The 23487-nt window shown below is 48.5% G+C and overlaps 1 protein-coding gene across 2 annotated transcripts; it reads right to left on the minus strand.

Moving 5' to 3' along the window:
* Nucleotides 1-1691: 1691 nt before the first annotated feature.
* AJUBA (ajuba LIM protein) lies at nt 1692-23013 on the minus strand. Of its 2 annotated transcripts, none has more exons than XM_010600506.3 (8): nt 21717-23013; nt 18560-18661; nt 16764-16831; nt 16579-16641; nt 15715-15845; nt 15580-15631; nt 14803-14871; nt 1692-2844 (listed from the first exon to the last, which is right to left on the minus strand). In XM_010600506.3, exons 1-8 carry the CDS (start codon nt 22750-22752, stop codon nt 2821-2823), a joined length of 1545 nt encoding a protein of 514 aa, XP_010598808.1. In that variant the 5' UTR covers nt 22753-23013; the 3' UTR covers nt 1692-2820. The 2 variants fall into 2 exon arrangements, with proteins under 2 accessions (XP_010598808.1, XP_003420990.1); XM_003420942.3 differs by lacking the exon at nt 1692-2844 and adding an exon at nt 8175-13405.
* Between the last annotated feature and the right edge of the window lie 474 nt (nt 23014-23487).

Raw genomic sequence — 23487 nt, forward strand, 5'->3', positions numbered from 1 at the left:
ACGGTAGGCCCCGCCCTTCCCAGGGCGTGTTCCCTTCGTCCCCAACGGTCGGCCAACCGGTGCTCTGGAGACCCGGCTGGGAAAGGTGGCAGTGTCAGGAAGGCTTCCTTGCCCCTGCGCTTTTGGGTACCTTCCCCCCCATTTAAGGGCAAATGTTGAGAAAATGGTGATAATCGTTGCTAACATTTTTGAGGGCCTACGATGAGTCAGGCACTGTGCCGAGTGTTTTGCCTTCCTTGCCTGGCCTCACTTAGTTCTTACATCTTCTTACAAGGAAGTCACTATCCTACCCAGTTTACAGAGGGGAAAACTGAGGCGCAAAGAAGTTACGTGCCTTGTTCAAGGTCGCAGCTAGCGAATGGCAGAGTCTAGTGGAGCCGGCGACGCAGCCAGGGCTCGTCTTCCCGGCTCAGTGAGAGGCCGTGCGGGCGCCGCTTATGTCCCTCCTGCCCTGTCTCAGTGGCCCTTCCGGGTCTTCCCACCCCTGCGAGCCTCCGCACCGGGCTTGGCTCTTAGGCGCTGCCCGCCCAGCTGCGTGTGCAGTTCCATCTTCTGCCCCCTGGTTCCACTTCCCCCTCACTTTCTTCCCTGCGCTCCTCTGTAAAACTGTTGCTGTCGAGTCGACTGAGACTCATAGCGACCCTATAGGACAGAGTAGAACTTCCCCTTAGGGTTTCCAAGGAGCGGTTGGTGGGTTGAACCGCCGACCTTTTGGTTAGCAGCCGTAGACCTTAACCACTGCACCACCGGGCTCCTCTACCCTCCCCTTTATCGCTCATTCTTCATTCACTTCTCGTCTTAGTCTTAAACCCAACCCCACCACACCCACACCCTCTTCTTTTCCAAGCTGACTAGAATCTAGTCAAAAGGTGAATTATTAAAAAAAAAAAAAAACTAAGGCTAAGGAAACTGCACCAAGTCTATCAAATCTTATGCCTTAGAGAAGAAATTGATAGCCTGGGGGTGGTGAAGAAGGAATCTCAGGGGTAAATGTGCTGGGAGGTGGAGTTTCACCTTTTCCTTCAGTACCAGCTAGAGAATTCTGCTAGCAATGGAGAGAGGAATGGTGTGACCCAGGACAGAAATTTTATATCCCTGGTCATCTCATCAGTTGCCACCTTTCATGCTTAATATTAAAGTGCTGTCATTTTGCAAGGCTTTTAAAAATCATTTATGCTTCCTCAGCTCTGTAGTGCAGCATCATTAAATATCAGGCATAATGCCCCTAACCAACGACACTTAGAACAAAATAGCAAGCATGCTTTAGTGCCTCAGAGCTGATCAGAAATCTACGAAAATTTCGTCTCCAAGATTTGTCGAGTTCTCTAACATGGTACTACAAAGCTTTGGCTAGGCAGCTCTAAAGTACTTGGGGAATGAGGAGGTGAAAGGTGCAGAGGCCTGTCTTCAGGTAGGAGAGGATAAAAGGGATAGTGATGGGAAGCCTTGAATTAGATTGGTTTTTCTTCTGCAGTTATCTATTCCAGCTCTGTCCCTCACAAGCTGTGTGACCTTGGGCAGATCATGAACTGCTGGGAGCTTCAGGTTCCTCATCTGTCAAAAGGAGGCAATAACATATTTCTAGCTTCTCCAACCTCACAGTGTTGATGTAATGATCAAATGAGATAATGGCTGAGAAAGTAATTGACACTTATTAAGCACTGATTAAGTGCCTTGGAGAGACACAAAGATAAATATGACCCAGTCTCTGCCCTGAAGAAGTGGATAATCTAGTTGAGAATATAAGACATAAGTACATGAGAAGAAAATAATACACAGCAGCAAATAGGTGTCAAAGAGCACTTTAGATTATAAATACTAGAGAAACTTGAAGAAGGTAAAGAATTCTTTCTGCAGGAATGGGTAAGAAGATTTTATAAATCTTAATCTTAACTGTTCTGAAAGGAAAGAGAAATTTTAGATCATTTAGAATGGTAGAAACGCCCCAGCAAATGAGATATAAGCTGCATTCTGGGGGTCTGGATCAGCTGAAGTGAAGGATTTTAGAGGCCGATGCTACATATGGCTAGAAAGTTGAGCTATAGGCCATACTGACAGTTAAAAACGCAGCAAAATACTGTAAAAAGGATCTTACAATCAGACACCATCTGGTGTCCTTGAACAAGAAAGAATTGCAAGAGAAGCACTGGATTCATTCTCTCCTCTCCCCTCTTTTCTCTCTCTTTATCCTCTTCTCTCTCTGTCTCTCACATTTTCCTGATTTTTAAAAAAAACAGCCTTATAGAGATTTAATTGGCATACAATATTTAAAGTGTACAATTTGATAAGTTTTGACATAGGTATACATCCATGAAACCACGGCCACAATCAAGAGAGTGAATAACATATGCTTCACCCTAAAAATTGCATCATGCCTCTTTGTAATCCCTCTCTCCCATCCCTCTTTGCCCCAGTCAACCACAGATCTTCTTTCCATTGCTATGGACTATGCACTTCCTAGAATATTATTATATAAATGGAGTCAAATACAGATAAACTCTTTTTTTGTGTGTGGCTTCTTTTGCTCAGCATAATTATTTTGAGATTCATCCATGTCATTGCCGTATCAATAATTTTTTTAGTTCATTTCTTATTGCTGAGAAGTAGGAAATCCTTTATAAAGACTTGTTTGGGTTTGCATTTAAGGAGGTGCTTCCTCCATGACCCCAAGGTATCTATCTCATTGCTTGGCATAGAGAATCACTTACTTGTTGAGAGAATGAATTTTTGAAGCCCCCCCAGAGTGCTAACGCCATACATAGATTTATTTGCTCTGTGGAATGCTTGGCCTTTATAGACCTGTCTCTTCATCAGTGCTGTTCATCTCACCTTCTGCTCTTCCATCTGCAAAATACAATCACTCATTAAATGCTCTTTAAGATAAAGTCAAGAACATGTTTAAGTATTCCTGACCTAGGCTTCTGAGGGGTGGGATAGGGAAGATAAGGTTAGGCCTAGCTACAACCCTCCATCTAGTTTTAACTTCTTAAAGACATCGCTCTTGATCAAGTCTTCTAAAAATATTAATGTATTTTTTAAAATAATTTTTATTGTGTTTAAGTGAAAGTTTACAAATCAAGTCAGTCTGTCACATATAAGCTTTTATACACCTTACTCCATACTCCCACTTACTCTCCCCGGAATGAGTCAGCCTGCTCCCTCCTTCCAGTCTCTCCTTTCTTGACCATTTTGCCAGTTTCTAACCCTCTCTACCCTCCCATCTCCCCTCCAGACGGGAGATGCCAACACAGTCTCAAGTGTCCACCCGATACAAGTAGCGCACTCCGTCAGCATCTCTCTCCAACCCATTGTCCAGTCCCTTCCATGTCCGATGAGTTGTCTTCGGGAATGGTTCCTGTCCTGGGCCAACAGAAGGTTTGGGGACCATGACTGCCGGGATTCCTCTAGTCTCAGACCATTAAGTCTGGTCTTTTTATGAGAATTTGGGGTCTGCATCCCACTGATCTCCTGCTCCCTCAGGGGTTCTCTGTCGTGCTCCCTGTCAGGGCAGTCATCGGTTGTGGCCGGGCACCATCTAGTTCTTCCAGTCTCAGGATGATGTAAGTCTCTGGTTCATGTGGCCCTTTCTGTCTCTTGGGCTCATAGTTATCGTGTGACCTTGGTGTTCTTCATTCTCCTCTGATCCAGGTGGGTTGAGACCAACTGATGCATCTTAGATGGCTGCTTGTTAGCATTTAAGACCCCAGACGCCACATTTCAAAGTGGGATGCAGAATGTTTTCATAATAGTATTATTTTGCCAATTGACTTAGAAGTCCCCTTAAGCCATAGTCCCCTAACCCCCGCCCTTGCTCCGCTGACCTTTGAAGCATTCAGTTTATCCTGGAAACTTCTTTGCTTTTGGTCCAGTCCAGTTGAGCTGACCTTCCGTGTATTGAGTATTGTCCTTCCCTTCACCTAAAGTAGTTCTTATCTACTAACTAATCAATAAATAACCCTCTCCCACCCTCCCTCCCTCCCCACCCCGTAACCATAAAAGTATGTGTTCTTCCCAGTTTATACAATTTCTCAAGATCTTGTAATAGCGGTCTTATACAATATTTGTCCTTTTGCCTCTAATTTCACTCAGCATAATGCCTTCCAGGTTCCTCCATGTTATGAAATGTTTCACAGATTCCTCACTGTTCTTTATCGATGCGTAGTATTCCATTGTGTGAATATACCACAATTTATTTAACCATTCATCCGCTGATGGACACCTTGATTGCTTCCAGCTTTTTGCTATTATAAACAGAGCTGCAATAAACATGGGTGTGCATATAACTGTTTGTGTGAAGGCTCTTGTATCTCTAGGGTATATTCCGAGGAGTGGGATTTCTGGGTTGTATGGTAGTTCTATTTCTAACTGTTTAAGATAACGCCAGATAGATTTCCAAAGTGGTTGTACCATTTTACATTCCCACCAGCAGTGTATAAGAATTCCAATCTCTGCGCAGCCTCTCCAACATTTATTATTTTGTGTTTTTTGAAGTAATGCCAGCCTTGTTGGAGTGAGATGGAATCTCATTGTAGTTTTAATTTGCATTTCTCTAATAGCTAATGATCGAGAGCATTTTCTCATGTATCTGTTAGCTGCCTGAATATCTTCTTTAGTGAAGTGCGTGTTCATATCCTTTGCCCACTTTTTGATTGGGTTGTTTGTCTTTTCGTGGTTGAGCTTTAACAGAATCATATAGATTTTAGAGATCAGGCGCTGGTCAGAGATGTCATAGCTGAAAATTTTTTCCCAATCTGTAGGTGGTCTTTTTACTCTTTTGGTGAAGTCTTTAGATGAGTATAGGTGTTTGATTTTTAGGAGCTCCCAGTTATCGGGTTTCTCTTCGTCATTTTTGGTAATGTTTTGTATTCTGTTTATGCCTTGTATTAGGGCTCCTAACGTTGTCCCTATTTTTTCTTCCATGATCTTTATCGTTTTAGTCTTTATGTTTAGGTCTTTGATCCACTTGGAGTTAGTTTTTGTGCATGGCGTGAGGTATGGGTCCTATTTCATTTTTTTGCAAATGGATATCCAGTTACGCCAGCACCATTTGTTAAAAAGACTATCTTTTCCCCAATTAACTGACACTGGGCCTTTGTCAAATATCAGCTGCTCATATGTGGATGGATTTATATCTGGGTTCTCAATTCTGTTCCATTGGTCTATGTGCCTGTTGTTGTACCAGTACTAGGCTGTTTTGACTACTGTGGCTGTATAACAGGTTCTAAAATCAGGTAGAGCGAGGCCTCCCACTTTCTTCTTTTTCAGTAATGCTTTACTTATTTGAGGCTTCTTTCCCTTCCATATGAAGTTGGTGATTTGTTTCTCCATCACGTTAAAAAACGTCATTGGAATTTGGATCGGAAGTGCATTGTATGTATAGATGGCTTTTGGTAGAATGGACATTTTTACTATATTAAGTCTTCCTATCCATGAGCAAGGTATGTTTTTCCACTTATGTAGGTCCTTTTTAGTTTCTTGCAGTAGAGCTTTGTAGTTTTCTTTGTATAGGTCTTTTACATCTTTGGTAAGATTTATTCCTAAGTATTTTATCTTCTTGGGGGCTACTGTGAATGGTATTGATTTGGTTATTTCCTCTTCGATGTTCTTTTTGTTGATGTGGAGGAATCCAAGTGATTTTTGTATGTTTATCTTATAACCTGAGACTCTGCCAAACTCTTCTATTAGTTTCAGTAGTTTTCTGGAGGATTCCTTAGGGTTTTCTGTGTATAAGATCATGTCATCTGCAAATAGTGATAGCTTTACTTCCTCCTTGCCAATCCAGATGCCCTTTATTTCTTTGTCTAGCTTAATTGCTCTGGCTAGGACCTCTAGCACAATGTTGAATAAGAGCGGTGATAAAGGGCATCCACTTCATTCCTTTTTATGGCTGCATAGTATTCCATTGTATAAATTGTAGTGGTAAAATTTGTTCATCCGTTCATCCACTGATGGACATTTGAGTTGCTTCTGCCTTTTGGCTATTTTGACTAATGCTGCTACAAATGATTGTGTACAAGTTTTTGTGGACATAATAGTTACTCTAAGTTCAGCAATTCCTTCAGTTTCAAATAAAAACTGGTCTTCAATTCTTTGGGAGTATATACCTAGGAATATATATGATCATGGGTCATATGATAATTCTGTGTTTAATTTTTCAAGAAACTGCTTCACAGCTTCAAGCCATGTTTCATCGTGGCTACACCATTTAACACTCCCAGCAGCCACGGACGAGGGTTCCAATTTCTCCATATCTTTGCCAATGCTTATTTTCTATTTTTTCATTATAGCCACCCTTATGGTTGTTAAGTGGTCACATATATGTTTTGAACTTGATGATAAATGTAAACGGGAGTCTGAGAAAAATCTACTTGTCCTTTCAGACTTAGACATTCTTTTGCTGGATTGTTTAGTTACAGAGAATAGAAGTCTGCCAAGAACATTGCAGGGACTCTGCCTCCCACACTGTAGCTAGGAAAAAAAAGTGCTCCTGAGAGATTCCAGGCGAGTATTTAGTATTTTACTTGTAATACTAATCGAAATCTTTGCGTAGAGCATGTGCTCACGCTGAAAATTTGGGTTTAAATTACCAGTTTCAAAGCTAGGCCACTAAAATAGCCATTGGAACTTGGCAATGAATTTCAATTCACGGAGCAATTGTTTAGAAAATTTTGAAAAAAAAAATCAAACCACTACCAAAGTATTGAAGGCAAGTAGCAGGAATATATTATGGTCTTATGGACTTTTTGGGTTTATGGACCCAGAAACTAGTTTTAGGAATAAACATTCTTACAGGCAGTCCATAAGTTTTAGAATTATTCTTCCGGGTGTTCACTGGCAAATGAAGGTACTCAGACCCACAGCTATGGATAATTAAGCTCGATGATTTCATGCCCATTGTAAGTACATGATTTTAAAAAAAAACAAGTCGGTGAAGAAAATGTACAATCAACCTGTGACATCAAATGAAAATTTCGGGAACAAATGTGCATAATGTGCCATTTTTTGCAATTGAAGGGGAATTCAAACCCAGCCCCTTGTGGCTTCGAGGTTGCCTGTCCACAGCAACGTTTGTTATACAAACTGGGATGAGTGGAGAAAAGACAAGTCTTTTCAACAAACGGTGCTGCAACAACTGGCCAGCCACCTGCGAACTGGAAGAAGCCTGGTTTCACTTTGAGACGTTATTGGGAACTAGTAGATACACAAGGCCTGATGGGAAATTTTGGATCTCGAAGAAAAGCTGTGAAATGTGGCTCAAAAACGGAACAGATTGAAACGATTTTTACCAAAGGAATAGGAGACAGTAAAGGAAATTGATTCAGAAGAGGAAGCCTAGCACCATTCTGGAAAGCTAGACAGGAAGCACACTGCGTGCAGTTCTTGTAACGACCGAGCACGCTGCTGTAATGTGAAAACGTGCCAGGCTGATAAAAGTACTCCCTGGATTTTAAACTGATGGCGACACTGTCTTATACTGAGTTGTATATGAAAGAGATTTTCTCATTTAAAAATTTTATCAGAACCAGTGAGAAAGAGACCCACCAAAAGGTATGTGGAGTTTCATGCTTGGGATGAACACACGTTGTGAATTTTCAAACGCCTCCTATGATTAAGGTGTTATGGCAAAAAAAAAAAAAAGCAAAACCTTGAGGAAGTTAGCAATTTAGTATACTTTCTGTATTGCATTTACTGAAGAGAAGTTTTGCTAAACTAATTTACATTATGCAACCACAGTAGCTAAATAGATTAAGTATCACATTTGAGTTTCCCTGAAGTGAAGGCTGCCTTCCAATCTCAGGCACAGACAATTCTGGAATGGTTGCTGTTCTTGAGCAGCATTTCAAAAACTAATTTATGGGCTCCTTCAAACGATTAGTAATGGAAAGCTCTATGGGGTAGGGGGAGCCCATCAGGATCATCCAAATCAGGGTTTTCTGACCAAAATTCAGGCAAGGGCCAGGTAGGTAAGCGATGTGTGAAGGGCACAGGCAACTCTGACCAACTCAGGAGGGAATGCAGGGAATAACGGGGCAGCCACCATTCAGTTCCAACCTATCACTGCCATGCAGCGAAGGAAACCCTGGGTGGCAGATCTGATTATTCAAAAAACTGTAGAAACTCAGGTCTTTGCATACAATATCCAGATTTTTATGTGAAATCTCCTGAACCGTAAGTGTTGGCAATCAGTAACTTTATTTCTAATAGCTTTTTATTATCATGGAGGTAGTACACATACATTGTATAAAAACAGAAAATGTTGGCCAACAACCACAAAGCATATTCTCACCACTCAAAGATCACCACTGGAACACCTTAAATGCATATTCAGATCTTTTTTTTCCATGAATATATGTATATTTAAAATGTGATCACCCTGTATACATGGTTTTGTTACCTTTTTTTTTTATAAGTTAATGAGCTTAAGCTTTCCTTCTTAGTAACTGTCATCTCATCTGATCCTCTCATATTCAAGCATATCCAATTTGTTCCACTTTACTCCCAAATTTCTTTACAGCAATTTATCCAAACCAATAAGGAAGCCAGGACTATGCTTTGTTTTTAGTTATTATGTCCCTTATGTTCCTCTTTAACAGTTTTGACTTTTTTATTCTTTTTTAAATCATACTCACTTGCTGAAGGGACCTGGCCAGTTGCCTGCAGAAAGCCTCACCGCCTAGATTTGTCTGGTTGCTTCCTCCTAGTGTCATTTAGTTTGTTCCTCTATCCCTAGTATTTCCTGTAAACTGGAAATACCGGGGATAGACTTCTTTTGGGCGGCAGGGGGCATACATATACTAGGTTGGGTTATGTACTTGCGTCGCACCAGAAATGATCCACCATAAGTGATTCCAGGATATAGGTGGGGACCCCTCCAACATACAGTTACATTTCTGGCCTCAAGAAGCAACGGTAAGGTATTATGTGGCACTATAAAAAAAAAAAAAAAGCTCATTGCTGTCGAGTCTATTCCCGACTCATAGTGACCCTACAGGACAGAGTAAAACTGCCCCATAGGGTTTCCAAGGAACGGCTGGTGAATTCAAACTGCTGACTTTTTGGTTAGCAGCCGTAGCTCTTAACCATTGCCCACCAGGGCTCCAGTTAGCACTATATGACTGTCCAAATCTTCATCAGCCATTTCACCTATGGTTTTAAGGCCAATTAGTAATCTTTGCCTGAATCAATTTTATTCAAGTTCACAAAATGCTGTTTTCCAATTCTATCATTCTGTCTACATTTATTAGCTGGTGTTTTTTGGTCAAGATCTTTCTCTCCTCAACTGGAGTTTCTAATTAATATCACAAATACTAACTCCCAGTGGACCAAATCCAATGCATCTGGGCGCAGGATTTAATCTGTGAGCCACCACTTGTGACCCTCAATCGAAGCCAACTGTCTCACCTGTGTCATTGCTCTGTACCCTGTGGCATTAGGTCTTTGGTTCTAACGCTCAATTACTGTGCAATCGCTGACATGTTGCTTGTAATCTTCTCAAGGCATTTGATGTGTCTATTTGTCTCCCTGGCTAGACTGCGACCTCCTCAAGGGCAGGGACTCTACTGCAGTACCATTCTTTTGCTTCTGCTAATGTGCTTTTAAAGGTACTTTGGCCTCTGCCAATTCTTATTATCTAAAAAAAAAAAACACTTGTATGAACCAAAAGTTTTCATTCTTGTCTCTTGTGTTCCCTAGCTTTCCCTCTAAAACTTTCCCTGTCTGTCATAGTGAAATGCTTACCTTCTTCATGCCGACAAGTAAACCTTCACAGTATTGCTCTGGGGTTCCTGTGATGGGGTGGCGGTGGGGGGTGTGGGGGAATAACTTACTAATCTTAGAAAGCTGGAAGTCATTTTGTTTTAAATTTCTAGTATCCAGCTGTGTGACACTTCATCACTCTGAGCTTCCGTTTCTTCATTCAGTAAAATGAGGTGACTCGGTTAAGTAATTGCTAAGATTGCTCCCAGCTTGGCTCTAACCTTCTAGGATACAAGCGTAACTAGCACCTTTTTGTAGGTATTTGTGACGCATCATCCCTCCCTGCTTGGATGGCACTGGGCTCCCATCACATGAGTCAGCACTGTCCTTTCCAAGGAAGGTCAAGCTTAGGTAGAGTAACACCCACAGTGGGCAGGATTTGCCTCCAGTGACTCTCCTACAGTTAGACTGCTTTAACCTGTATGTCCTAGAAACAATTTGCTCAGTATTTCCAAAGTCAGACAACTAGGGCTGAGTGGGGTTGGTAAGACCCTTGCCATGGAGCCTCACCATAAGGGGTCTGAATGACCCTAGGCCAGCTCTGGGATATGAGTGTTTGTAGAAAACAAAAACCTCTTAGCTCACCTTTTTTTTTTTTTCTTCCAATTCTTTTATCTCAGTCCTATCGGTCTCTCTTCCCTCTTTTCATACCCTTCTTTATAGATATAATTTCAAGGACTTCATCCAACTGGCTTTATGTGCCTGAAAATAGCTCTCTTTCTCTCTCTCTCCTTGACCTAGGGCAGTTTCAGTCTGAATGTAAATGGAATCTTACCCATTTCCCTGAGGGCTTGAGAGCTCCAGGTGGTGGTGGTGAGACAGCCAAGTCTCCAAGGAGTAAGGTAGAGAGAGAACCATCACCAGTCTTGTTCTTGATAAACTACATATAGAGCCTGCAGGGCATGGGGCTGGCGAGAGCAAATAGCTGAAGTCTGCTCCTAAAGTCTGACCCCTGTCCTGAGACTGTCTTCTAAAGAGACCCAAAATGGATCCCATAATTCTTCCATTCTTCCCTTTTCCCCATTTCATGGCTATCACTTGTTAATGAAAATCAGGTGGCAAGTTGGCCAACAAGGTCTACCTTCTGCTGTATCCTTAGCAGCATCCCATAAATCTTTTGCCATCAACTGTAAATGTTAAGCTAGAACTATTAAGGATGAGCAATCTCCTAGCAAACAGGAAGAAGGGACGCTCTTGAGATTGAGAGTACACTTGGGAGCCTGCCAGTGGTGACGTGGGGTGGCTAGGAGGCTCTTCTGCCACAGCCTGCCCTTCCCTGGGCCCGTCCTTGTCAGATGTTATCACTTGTTTTTCCTCAGAAGGAAGAGAGAGAGTAGCCCCAGTGGCAACAACAGAGTCTTGGGGAGCCCCAGGGGTGGAAGAGATCAGCAGACACCTAGAAAGGAATGAGCCAGTCAGGTCAGGAACAGATGGAAGGCCAAGATCAGAGTAAGAAACAAAGGAGCAGAGTGACACAGTGGACAAGATGTCCAAGAGTAAAAAGATGAAAGTGACGGTTTGGATATAAAGCTGCTGATTTCCTCTGGGCTGCCTGGGCAAGAGCAGCCTGGAGAGAGGAGGTCCCAGTCACAGACGCTTTGTATTCATGTATTTAATAACAATAACTCAGAAGAAGCAATCCCAGCTGTACAGCAAGTAATCCAGTTTCAGAACATCTCTCCAAAAAAAGCACATTTCCCCCCTCTGGCACTCAGCTGTAAGGCTCTGAACTCAGGGCCTCCATATTTACTCTCACTCAGAGAGCTCTTCTATGCAATCCCTAGGTTGGCTGGCCAAGTCATCTTAGACTGAACCCCAAATGTACAATTTCTGTCCTCATCATTCCTGGTAGGAAACTCTAAGTGGCAGAGAATGAAGACTAAGGATCAGAGATTACTGGATAAATTTGCCTAAAACCAATTTGCCTTGAGCCAATTATAAATATTTATCAAATCTGCAGCATTTCAAAGGACTTAGCAGATTCACCTTTTTACTTTTTATTGTTGTCTGCATAACCTTTAATTGTTTAGTCAACTGAATATGCTACATGCCTATTTGCTTGTTTAGAATATTGTGGCATTTTAATAGCAGGAACGTGGAAATTAGGCTGAAGCATCAAAACTATATTGAGCTTCATTGCATTTCCCAAGGCTGTAAAGGTATATTGAATTAAGAAACAAAATGATAACACAAAATGTCTGTTCCAATTATATTTATTGCTAGAAACTTTAAGCTTTTTTTAAAAAAAGTATTTGAAAAGTAGATAACAGAAAAAAGACATATATACAGGTAAGAAGCAATCTCATCATTTACAAGGTGCTGCAAATTTGATAAATTTATAATAACTCAGAATAGATACAAAACCTTGAAATACCCAAAGCATGACAGAAGAACAGGACACCTAAATGGATATAAAAACACCCAAAAGGGGACAGAGCTGCTGGCAAACCGGTCACTAAGTGAACTCAGCATTAAGCAAACACGTTTTCAGTGAACTGGTTTTAAGAGATCTAGCTTTAGGTGGACTAGTGTGAACCAAACTGACTAGAATTAAATCAAAGTGGTTTGCTCCCTCTGGCTCCCCAGAACCCCAGAGGTTTGGGGCTGCGATAGATAGAATCCTGGGGCCCTTCTGAGAGGTGGGAGGTCTGGAGGGGTGAGCCCAGCCAGGGAACCAAGTGTGACAGTGACCTCAGAAGGAGCGTGAGTGTGTGTGAGTGTGCATGTGTGTGAGAGTGAATGTACCATGTGCATATATACTGGGCTGCAGGGCTCAGGCATGTGCACAAGAGTATGGCTAGCCTGAAGCTCCCTGGATGTCCCACCCAGCAAGCTGCACACCCACAGAGGCCCACTTATTACCTCCCCCAGCTGAAGAGAAGAGGAACCAAGTATAGGCACCCACCTCGCCTCCCCCAGGCCCATGTAAGTCCCTGAGAAACAGGCAATACACGCAGCAGACCCACCCAGGTCTGGTTCCCATTCCCACAGAGAGGTGAGGAGCTCCCCTACTCCTTAGAACAAGGCCAACAAGTTACTCATTAAAAAGGTCCAGAGTTTCCATCTCTTCATCCAGATGCAGAGATAAGATGCAGAAACCCAGCTGATCCTGTATCTGACACTACGTGGGGAGTACAAAGGAGGAGCTCCCATGATGTCCTCTCTCCTTTCTTGTAATTCAGAGCCAGAACACTGACTTATACACAAACACATACTAGAAACATAGATTAGAATGAGACCTTCAGAAAGTACTGGAACTCCTCGCCTGTGTGTGCCTAAGGGTAAGCTACAGCACAGGCTGCACATCTGGGGAGAAGGCCAGTCATCCCCACCGGCAATGGGAAGGCTCTGTCTCCACAATCCATTTGGAATGTCATAATCTTTGGGTCTCTGACCCTAGGGCCCTCCCAGAGGACTCTTCTCCCAGGCCGGCAGACTGCATTCCTTGCCTCGGCTCGCCTGCGGGGTCCACTGGCCAGAGGAGTCTGTCAATGGTAGAAATGGCAGCGGCGGTGGCTGCAGTTCAGATATGGTTGGTAGGGGGCTGCCGGGCGCTGAGCCGCTGCATGTGACAGCCGTGGCAGAGCAAGTGCCCATCCAGAGGGAAGCAGCAGCAGCCTTCCTCGTCACTCAGCTGCATCCGGCAATCCTAGGGAAGGAGAACACCTAGTTCACCCCAGCCCAGGCACCCTGGACACGGAGGACATCCTGGGAGTCTGCCCTGCTCAACGCCAGATTCCTAATTGCTGGAAGAAAGTCTGTGGAGTGTGTGGTAGAAGGGATGGACTCCAGGAGAAACCTGAGAAAATACCTCAGCTGAACACCAGGTGTCGCTGCTGCAGCAGCAATAATGAGCCAGACACCATTTCCAGCAGTTACCAGGAGTCCCCAGCCTTAAGGAGTCTTGACTCTGGGGAAGCTAAATTCAGAAAGGACTAAACAACTAGAACCAGAACAGTGGCTGGAGGACGAGAAAGGGATTGGCGACGTCTGAACCCTTCCTGATTTTTCATGCCTTACACCTCTCCCATGGCTATTCTAGGACTCAACTTTTCCCTTTCCCCTCCCCAATTTCATTGGTTTAAAATCAGTAAAAGTGTGTGTGTGCCAGGGTTGTATTCAATCTGTGTGCTGAGCAAATAATCCAAGAAGCTGGACTATATGAAGACCTCGGTATCAGGACTGGAGAAAGACTCATTAACAACGTGCGATATACAGATGACACAACCTTGCTTAATGAAAATGAAGAGGACTTGAAGAACTTATTGATGAAAATCAAAGAACACCGCCTACAGTATGGATTACACCACAACATAAAACAAAAATCTTCACAACTGGACCAATAAAGCAACATCGTGATAAGCAAAGAAAAGGCTGAAGTTGTCAACCCTAATGCGTGCACACTTTTAATGATTTCACTTGGACCCAACAATCAACACCCATGTAAGCGGCAGTCAAAAAATCAAACAATGTGTTGCATCAGACAAATCTTCTGCAAAAGAACTCTTTATAAGTGTTAAAAAAAAAAAAAGCAAAGACATCACCTTGAGGACTAAGGTGCGCCTGACCCAAGCCATAGTATTTTCCATCACTTTATATGCACATGAAACCTGGACAAGGAATAAAAAAGACCAAAGAAGAATTGACACCTTTGAATTATGGTGTTGGCAAAGAGTATTGAATATACCACGGACTGCCAAAAGAACGAACACATCTGTCATGGAAGAAGTAGAGCCAAAATGCTCCTTAGAAGCAAGGATGGTGAGACTGTCTTACGTACTTTGGACATGTTGTCAGGAGGGACCAGTAACTGGAGAAGGACATCATGCTTGATTAAAGTAGAGGGTCAGTGAAAAAGATGAATTGACACAGTGGCTGCAACAATGGGCTCAAACATAACAAGGATTGTGAGGATGGTGCAGAGCCGGACAGTGTTTCGTTATGTTGTATACAGGGCTGCTGTGAGTCGGAACTGATTTGATGGCACCTAATAACAACAACCCCTATTCCAATTCTCCTCTAGCAGCCCTGGCCCCTAATGCTCACCTCACAGTGGTAGCACTCAAAATGGTAATCTCTGTCCATGGATATCACCCTCAGGATGTCCTCACAGCCCTGAAACAGACAGACCCCCATGGGGATGTGAGCAGCATAACAACCCCTTATATAGGCCCCACTCCTCCCCAGTGGGAAGATCACACAGCCTCTCTGCAACCACTGATAGCTTTGAGATGGCCTTCAAAAACAACTTTCCCCTTCCCTCCCTGGCGCAGCTCTAGCAGGGCATGCCCCCACCTGGCACCTGATTTCCCTGTACAGGGGCCTGGCCTTACCTACCACTCCCAGCTGTGGGGCAAGCCGAGGGAATGGAGAGGGGCAGGCAGCACAATAAAGCAGGCTAAGCTGGGGGCGAGGAGCTACAATAGGTTCTGGTTCCTCGTTGGCATGTGGCTTCTCTCCCTGGGTACCCCGTTGCACACACAGTTTAGATCATTTCTGACCCCACCCCACCAGCCCTGAGGATTCGTCCCACCTTTTTCTAGCCCTTACATCTGGGATCTGGTGACCCTGACCTCAAAGTAAGTTTCCTCCTCTGGACTAGGATAGAAGAGATGGAGCCTGAGCCCAGTGAAGCTGTCAGACATGTCCAGGCCCGGATGTTAGGGTCAGAGTGGTGACCCGAGGGCAGAGTCACACGGGAATCTTCCCAGAGTGCATTCCTCAGCACCACCGCTTCCCGCAGAAAGCCAAGCGGCATGTCCCTGTCCCCTCCCCAGAGGCAGCAGTGCTGGCTGCCCTGCAGGAGAACCCAGACATACTGACCTCGGAGGGGAGGATGGGCTGGCCGCAGGCTGCACACTTGGGGGCATAATTTCTGAAAAAGAAAGGGAAGAGGTGAGCTGAGACCGAGGACTCCCTGGGCCCAGCCCCACACTGCACCCCAAGGGATGGACTCACTTGTGGTAGTCGGTGACACAGTACACCTGGTTGGAGAAGTCCACTGTGAAGGGGATGCCATCCAGGCACTTGTTGCAAACGATGCATCGGAAGCAGCCTGGATGATAGGACTTCCCCATTGCCTGCAGGATCTGGCTCGGGGGACAGGAAGAGAATCAGTCTCTCGCCCCCAGGCCCGGCTCTCCAGCTGCCTGTTATGTTCCCTGCTGCTACCACCAACCTCATCTGGTCCCTGCCATCCTCCCAAAACAACGTTATGTAGTTTGAGGGGATCAGGAATCTTAAAATGGAGGCAGACACTCTGAAAAAGGTCTTTGAGAGCATCCAAGCCCAGTGCTTCTCAACCCAGGCTGGACATTAGAATCGCTTGGGAAGCTTTTAGAAAACATCAGTGTCTGCATGCCCCCCACCCCCTGGCCTAGTCAATCACAATCTCTGATGAGGCGACCCAGGCACTGGCATTTTTTTAGTTCTTCCCAGGTGATCTGCAGGCTTTCAGGGTTAAGAACCACTGATCTAATCTAATCCCTCCTTTTTACAGAAAAGAAAACTGAATTCCAACGGAGTTCCAGCCAAGAGCAGAAGACCCCTCACTCCTAGCTCAGACTGGAGGGCATGACTGTGCCTGCAGAATTAGGGAGGAGCCAGGTCATGGAAGTTTGGGATGGCAGGATTAGGAGCCCAGATTTGATTCCACAGGCAAAAGGAAACCACTGTCAACAGCTGCTCTGGGGAGGAACGGGATGAAAGTGATTCATCTGGTGATAGGTTTCGGCCCCCCACCTTCTCTCAGTGACCATTTAGCCCTGACTCCCACCCTTGGCCCTCAGCCTCACACAGTCCAGGTAAAGTCACTTTCCTCACCTTCTCCAAAATCAAGTGACCACAGACACAGCACTTCTCAGCTGCCTCCTGAAACCCTGAAAACTGGGAGACGGAAAAGACAAAGGGAGGACGTTACCAAGCTGTGAATGCCCTGATGGGTGGACCCCTGGTATGTCACCAAGAAGTCATTTCCAGTGTAGGAGCCTGAGGGACCCCTCACTCACCAGATAATCTTCCTCACAGTACACAGAGCCATTGACGCTGTAGAAGGCCTTGCAGCGCAAAGTTCGCCCTAGAAGCAGCAGAGAAAGGGCTCAAGCCTATCGAGGGGCTGGCTTCCCCCACTCTGGGGTCACCCCTCCCGGATGCCACATGGTGTATTTAAATCTGGACTTTTTAATGTTTTTCCTCCTAACTGCTGTCTGTCCTATCTTGCCACACAGAATCCCATCTGATGCAAGTTCAATTTGCTTTGGCCTTATTCCAGCCAACTTCTCTCCTCGCTCACTGCTCCTCGAGCCCCTGCCTCCTCAACAGTTTTCCACGACCCTCCCCGAAGGGAGTGCCTTCCTCTCCAGTACCCAGTATATGGGGAGCTACCTGGGGAAGCAAAGCCAACCACGCACCGGAGCACATGGTAAAGAAGCTTACGAACAAGATGCCACATAATCTGCATACAGAGAATCGCACTGTCACAGGCCTTGCCCTCTGGGACCTTTCAACCTAGGACCATCTTTGCTCACACTGGCTATCTGCCTCTCAGCCCTGTCTCCCTCCCTCCCTCCGGGGATAGGCTCCACAGAGGTCAGGAGATACTAGAGTTACTGCTGGGGACAAAGTGCTTTGTTTGGGAACGAAGCCAGTCCCCTTTCCTGCTGTACCAGGCTGCTTTTCCAAGCTAAGAGAGACCTTCTGTCTCTAAGGTCCTCTGTACACAGGTAAGGCAGGACCACTCCCTTATGTGATAGACACCCAGGAGCTGCTCTGGGGTGTCTAAATTGTCAGAGAGGGGGAAGGACAGAGAGCAGGGCAGGTAGCGGGCAAGTTCCCCACTGTCACCCTCCACCACCTCTCCACTTCCAGCTCTGCTCAGCAGTTTATAAAAGCTGACTTAGAAACACATGAGACACAGGGAAGGAGAGAGAGGGAATGAGAGACACATCCAGAATAGGACCTATAAACAGAAGGACAGAGAGATGAGACTAAAGAGAACCAAGCAGAGGCTGGAGAAGCAAGAGAAACGCTGAGTGCTGGAGTCAGACAGGCAGAGATAGAAGATTAAAGGTTTAGCAAAGGAATCAGAATGGGCAAGCCGTGGGGAGGGGTGCAGAGGGAGGGGCGGAGGAGTTAAGGCCGCTGGGAGCACCCCCACCCCAAGCGGGCCTCCTGAGCTAACAGCGGGCATTCCTGCAGCGTGATGTCATCACCTTGGCATGGCCCGGTGGCCTGCACTCTAGTGAGGTGGCTGAACTCTGACCAGCCAAGAGAAAACCCCCCTCTCCGCCCCCCACGGCTCCCCACTCCCCCAGCCCACCCCCGCCCTTCCCACATTCCTGTCTTTCACTGTCGCCCCAGGCAACTCGGCTGCCCAAGACCAAACCCCACCAAGGAGGAACCAGAAGGCCGGGCGGGAGTCCAGGCTGGGCAAGCAGGGAGGCAGAAGAAAGAGGGAGAGCCCAGAGGGGAGGAAAGAGACCGAACAGAGGAAAGGAAGACAGAAGAGAAGGAAGATAAACTAAAGGAGCAGGGGAAAAAGAGGGAGACTCCAGAAAACAGACCTGCTGCGGGGGGAGGGGAAAGCCAGGTAGAACGCAGGCTGGGGAAGTGAGGGAGTAGGTGAGGCAGCTGTGGTTGTCCGCACGTATGGTGGGGACCCAACAGCTGCCGTCAGTGAGCCAAGGAAAAGACACAAGTCCTCCTCCTGCTTCCCTAAGCACTTGTGAATAGGTGTGCATGTGTGTGGGGTAGGGGTGCTTGAGGCCTCAGCTCTGGTCCAGAAGGCCTGGTGGGCTACACTTACCGCACGAACAGCAGACAAAGCACTGGGTGTGGTAGAGGCTGTCCAGGGCCTGGCAGGCATTGCTCTGCCCATAGATGCCTTTGTTGCACTTGATACATGTGCCTGAGGGGACAGGAAAAGTTGTCAGCATCGCACCCCACTCCCCAGCTCCCGTCCAGAATAAAACCAGGGTTTCTCTTTCTGGAGTGTGCCAGAGGACCAGCAGAGACAGCCTCACCTAGGGGAAGGATGATTACTTCTGGGAACAGCAGGCAGCAAGAAATGGCATGCAACAAGATCTTAGCTAGACAGAGAATCCATACTTTTTTTTTACTGATTGATCAACATAATTCCGAGCATCTACTTTGTGCCTAGCACAATGCTTAATACTGTGGGAAATTGGAGAAAGTCAAAGATATGGTCCCTGCCTTTTACGTGCTTATATTTTTTTGTTAGAAAAAAGGCCAAGTATGACCCCTGTTGCACTGTGTAGGAAAAGTGGTCAGAGATGCCAGCCTGGATGCCAGTCCACAAGCAGGCTCAAGAAAACTTCTGGGGAAAGCTGGCTAGGGCCAGAAAGCCTCTCTGGGACCTCAGTTTCCCCATCTGTAAAATGAACTATTATTTAGCTACATACTGATTTCTCTTGCTCCCTACTTCCAAGCATCTAAAGATGGAAAGGAAGGATATGGCTTAGCAAAGGGCCCTGTGCAGGAGGGAACCATATGAGCCTGGCTCCTGTGGGTAGGTGGCTGAGAATGCAGGATGCGCTCTAGGGATGAGGGTTGCATAGGGAGGACGATGGGAGAGGAAGGGTGGCAGAACGCCTAAGGCTTCCCTGACACCTTCCACCATAGCAAGGGCACAGAGCTGGGCTGCTCTTCCTGGATATCCCCCCCATAAAATACATACACCTGGCTCTGGCACCCGCCTTTCCTGGGTGTGTTCCTTCCTCCCTCCACTCCCCAATTCCAGGCCCATGAGTGAGGGCTAGGGCCTGTCTTTGGGGAGCAGATCCGGGCCCGCCTCACCCCACCCCATCTCCCCCCTCGGCACACTGCCACACTCCCTGCCTGTTGAGGCCCATCCCAGTCTTTGCCCAGGGGCTCGAGAGCCCGTGCAGCAGCTGCAGTAACTGATGGGCCCAGGCCTGTCCTGCTCCCACCCTCTGGCAGCTGGGCAAGGCTGTAGCCAAGGAAGAGGGCCCCTACTAGGGGCAGGAGTAGGAGGGTACATACAGTCAGACTGGGGGTAGACACAGGGGTCTGTAAGGGCTCTGTGCGGGGGGGGGCGGCTAGAGACACAGGGGTCTGCAGGCGCTCTGTCAGAGGAAACAACCTGGCCTCCAGGGAAAAGAGGCCCCCACCTCTGGGTTCAAAATGTAGCCTCTCCAGGGGAGATCTGCCACAGGACTGTCAAGCCAGGGGACCCTGTACAGCCATCTCTTTGGGAAGCCTTGGACATTATGAGGAGACAAGGAGAAACAGCTCAGGCATGCCCGCCTCACCTCCCCTAACCCAGCACATCCACACCTAGGTTCTTCTTGTCATCTGACTGCACTCCGAGTTGCTGTATTCCTCTTTGGTTTAGTCAAAGAGACTTTTTTTCACTAAAAGCCACTTCTCCTGGGTCTCAAAAGTAAATTACTAAGAGGGCCCTTGTCTCTCAGTCTCCCTTGACCAAAGTGATTTAGCATATCTGTTCTGGGCTTTCCGTTCTCCCTAAGGTTGGGGGTGGGGGAAAGGGGTGGGGGCCCTTGGGGGGGGGTTGGAACTGACCTAGGCAGGGCCCTTCCAACCTGCAGCCTTGTTACCTCTGAACTTCCCCCCATTCCATCTTCCCAGGTTGATTCTCTCTCCATTCACATTTTTAGCCATAGAATTCTAGAACATCGGGGTCCAGGGCAGGGACATGGGTGGTTGAGAAAAAAGGTCGGAAGGGACTGTCTGGAAAACTAAGAGACCACAGCCCTAGGGGTGTGCTTTCAAATTCCTTCTCTACTTCCTACCACGATCAGATTAGCATTTCTTTATACAGTGCAGTGGTGTCTGTGTGTTTTCGTCAAAAGATCATTCAAGACCCCATATCCCCCATCCAAACCCGTTGCCATCAAGTCGATTCAGGCTCAAAGCAGACTCTATAGGACAAGAAGCAGCTGGTGGATTTAACTACCAACGTTTCTGTTAGCAGCCGCGCTCTTAACCACTGCACCACCAGGGCTCCACTGAGACATATAACCAATACTTGTTGAAAATAACCCAGTAGGGAAGCGGGATAGCGACCAGGTTTCCTTAACAGCAGCAGGAAGAAAGGGGCGACTTCTAGCCTGAGTTCTGAGCAGGTTATAGCCAGAACTCAAGGCCAGGTTATTCCTGGCAGTTACACAGGGTCGTTACTCAGTCAGAGATAATAGTGTCCCAGCGGTCATGGCTTCTGCCCTGACTTCCGGAGGATAAGGAAAATAAAAGCTGGCACTACCGGGTCCCCTTGCCTTAAATAACCACGAACACACCGAGCCATCAGGACGGGGGCGGGGCAACATTTGTGGCCCCATTTCTCGCCCCAGGGCGCTCCATCCTCCTGCCCAAGCTCCATTTCCCCGACAACGGCCACGGCTCCGCGCGTGCGAGAAAGTCCCCGCCGCCCCCCCGCCCCAAGCCCCACGCCGCGCAGCGCCGCCACAGTCCGCCCCGCCCGGGGCACCTGGAGCGCCCGGGCAGGAGCCGGCAAGCACGCGGCCCGCCCGCCCCGCCCCCCAACCCGCGCATTCCCCGAATTCCTGCGGGTGGAGCCTGGGCCGGGTGGGGGCGCCGCACGCAGGAGCCTACAGGGGCACCACCGTGAAGGGGGGAGCAAGATGGGGGATGCTCTCACTGCCCCACTGGGTCCCCTCCCTACGAGGCCTCCTACCGCGAAAACCCGAGGCTCCACTGCTTGGGAAACCAGGACTCACGAGATAATCAGGGGGTTTGAGTTTAGCAGGAACGAGGAGCCCAGGTCCATTTGAAGCCCCGTGGGAAGTTCGAGAAAACGCTCTGCCCCTTCTTGCCTCTTTTCTAGCTACGCGTCTCCGCCTTCGACCCCCGGGGGCCGGCAATTTCGGCCGTCGGGGCACTGGGGAACCGAATGCGGAAGGGTCCCTTCCCATCCCTAACCATTTCTCTTCTCTCTCACTCACCGAAGTAGTCCTCCCTGGCCTCCTGCTCCCGCATCCGGGCCCGGGCGGCCTCCGGAGCAAACGGAACCGGCGGCTCCTCGGGACCCGACGGCTCAATCCCCGAGGGTTCCCCTCGGGCGCCGGCGTCTCGCCCACCCGTGCCCACCGCCAGGCGCAGCAACGCTGTTAGCTCATCTTGGTAGCGGGCGCCCGCGGCGCAGTCTCCGTAGCCGGTCACCGAGTGTCGTCCAGGTTGCGCCCCGCGTCTCTCCAAGGGCCCCTGCGCGCCCACTCCAGCCCCAGCGAGAGCTCCGGGGCTGCCCAGTGCCGGGGGATACGAGTGGCGGCTTTCCTGGCAGCCGAACCCCGCGGACCGGTGAGCGCACAGTAGGTCCAGGGCGGCGTGCAGCTCCGGGTAGGCGGAGGGGACCCCTCCGGAGGAATAGCCTGCTGGTGCCCCAGCCAGGGGCGGGCCAAACAGGCACGACCCGACGGGCAGAGGGCTCCCATGGCGCTGGTCGTAGCCCATGCTGATGCCGCTGGTACGATTACTGCAGGGCCGGCTACCTCCGGCTCCGCCAGCCCCTGCCCCGTCCAGCAGCAGGCTGCCCCGGGGGCTGGACGGCTTGCTCGCATCGCTGGCCGAGCTACTGGCGAAGCTGGAGCGGGGGCTCAGGGCCGGGGCCGTGGTCTCCAGCCGAAAGTCGGGGGTCAGTGACTGAGGTAGAGGCAAGGCCCGGGTAGGGGGCGGCCCCCCGGGAAAGGCGCCTTCGTAGCGCTGCGCCTCAAAGGAGCCGCGCGGGTTCCGCTCAGCGTCCAGGGGGCCTTGCTCTCGGGTCGGCTCCAACGGCTCATCCCCAGGTCCCCCAGTAGCTCCTCGGGGCCCGGATTTCCTAGATCCCCCCAACCCACTCTGTCGCCCCTTACTCGGCCCGGGGGTCCCATCGGACCCGGACCGGCTAGATTCACCCTTTCTGCGGCCGAACTTGGCGCTGCCGGAGTCCGAGAGTCTTAACTTCTCCAGCAGGCGACTGGCTTTCTCCCCTAACCGCTCCATGCCCTCGGGTCTGGGGCCTCCAGCCCCCTCCCCGCCCGGCACCCTGCAGCGTTTCAGTGGCCGCTTCTCTTCCCCTGCGGCCGGACTCTGGCTCCCCAGGGACACAGGGCGGGCACAGGGGCTTAGCGGGCGGCCAGGATGCCCGGCGCCAGGAATCCTGCAGCATCCCCCAGCGAGAGGGGCTGCGTCCTCCCGCGCATCAGGGGTTTAGCGGGGCTGGAAAGGCCTACGGCCGCGGCTGTCCCGTCTGCCGGTCTATCTGTTCACGCGTCGGCTCGCCCGGTCGCCCCACTCCCCGGCCCCGGCCCGGGCCCCGGCCCCCGCCCCCCTCGCTCTCACACTCGGCACGGACTAAACTTCTCTCCCAAACTTTTGTCTGCCTGGCCGGATCTACTTTCCGGGAAGGGCGGAGCGCAGAGCGGGATGAGGGGCGGACTGCGCAGGGATCTCTGGTGTGGGGAATAGGGGGTGGTGCTGCTGCTGTCTCGGAGGTGGAGACCTGCCGACTGGAGGCGTGAAGAGGCGGGGGCAGTTGGGGCAGCTACTTCTACCTCACTCAAGTATTGAAACAGAGAGGACTGTGTGTCGGGGCAGGGAACTCTTTGTAGTTGGAATGCGCGGAGGTACACGATGGATTGTCGCAGTTCGGTACAGGGGATGGAAGGCTTGTTCTGCGCAAACACCGTGACTTTGTTCCTAGTGCGAGGACTGTGGGCGAGATGGAGAGAGACTGAC

The sequence above is a fragment of the Loxodonta africana genome, chromosome 10 (assembly GCF_030014295.1).
Source record: "Loxodonta africana isolate mLoxAfr1 chromosome 10, mLoxAfr1.hap2, whole genome shotgun sequence".
NCBI lineage: Eukaryota > Metazoa > Chordata > Mammalia > Proboscidea > Elephantidae > Loxodonta > Loxodonta africana.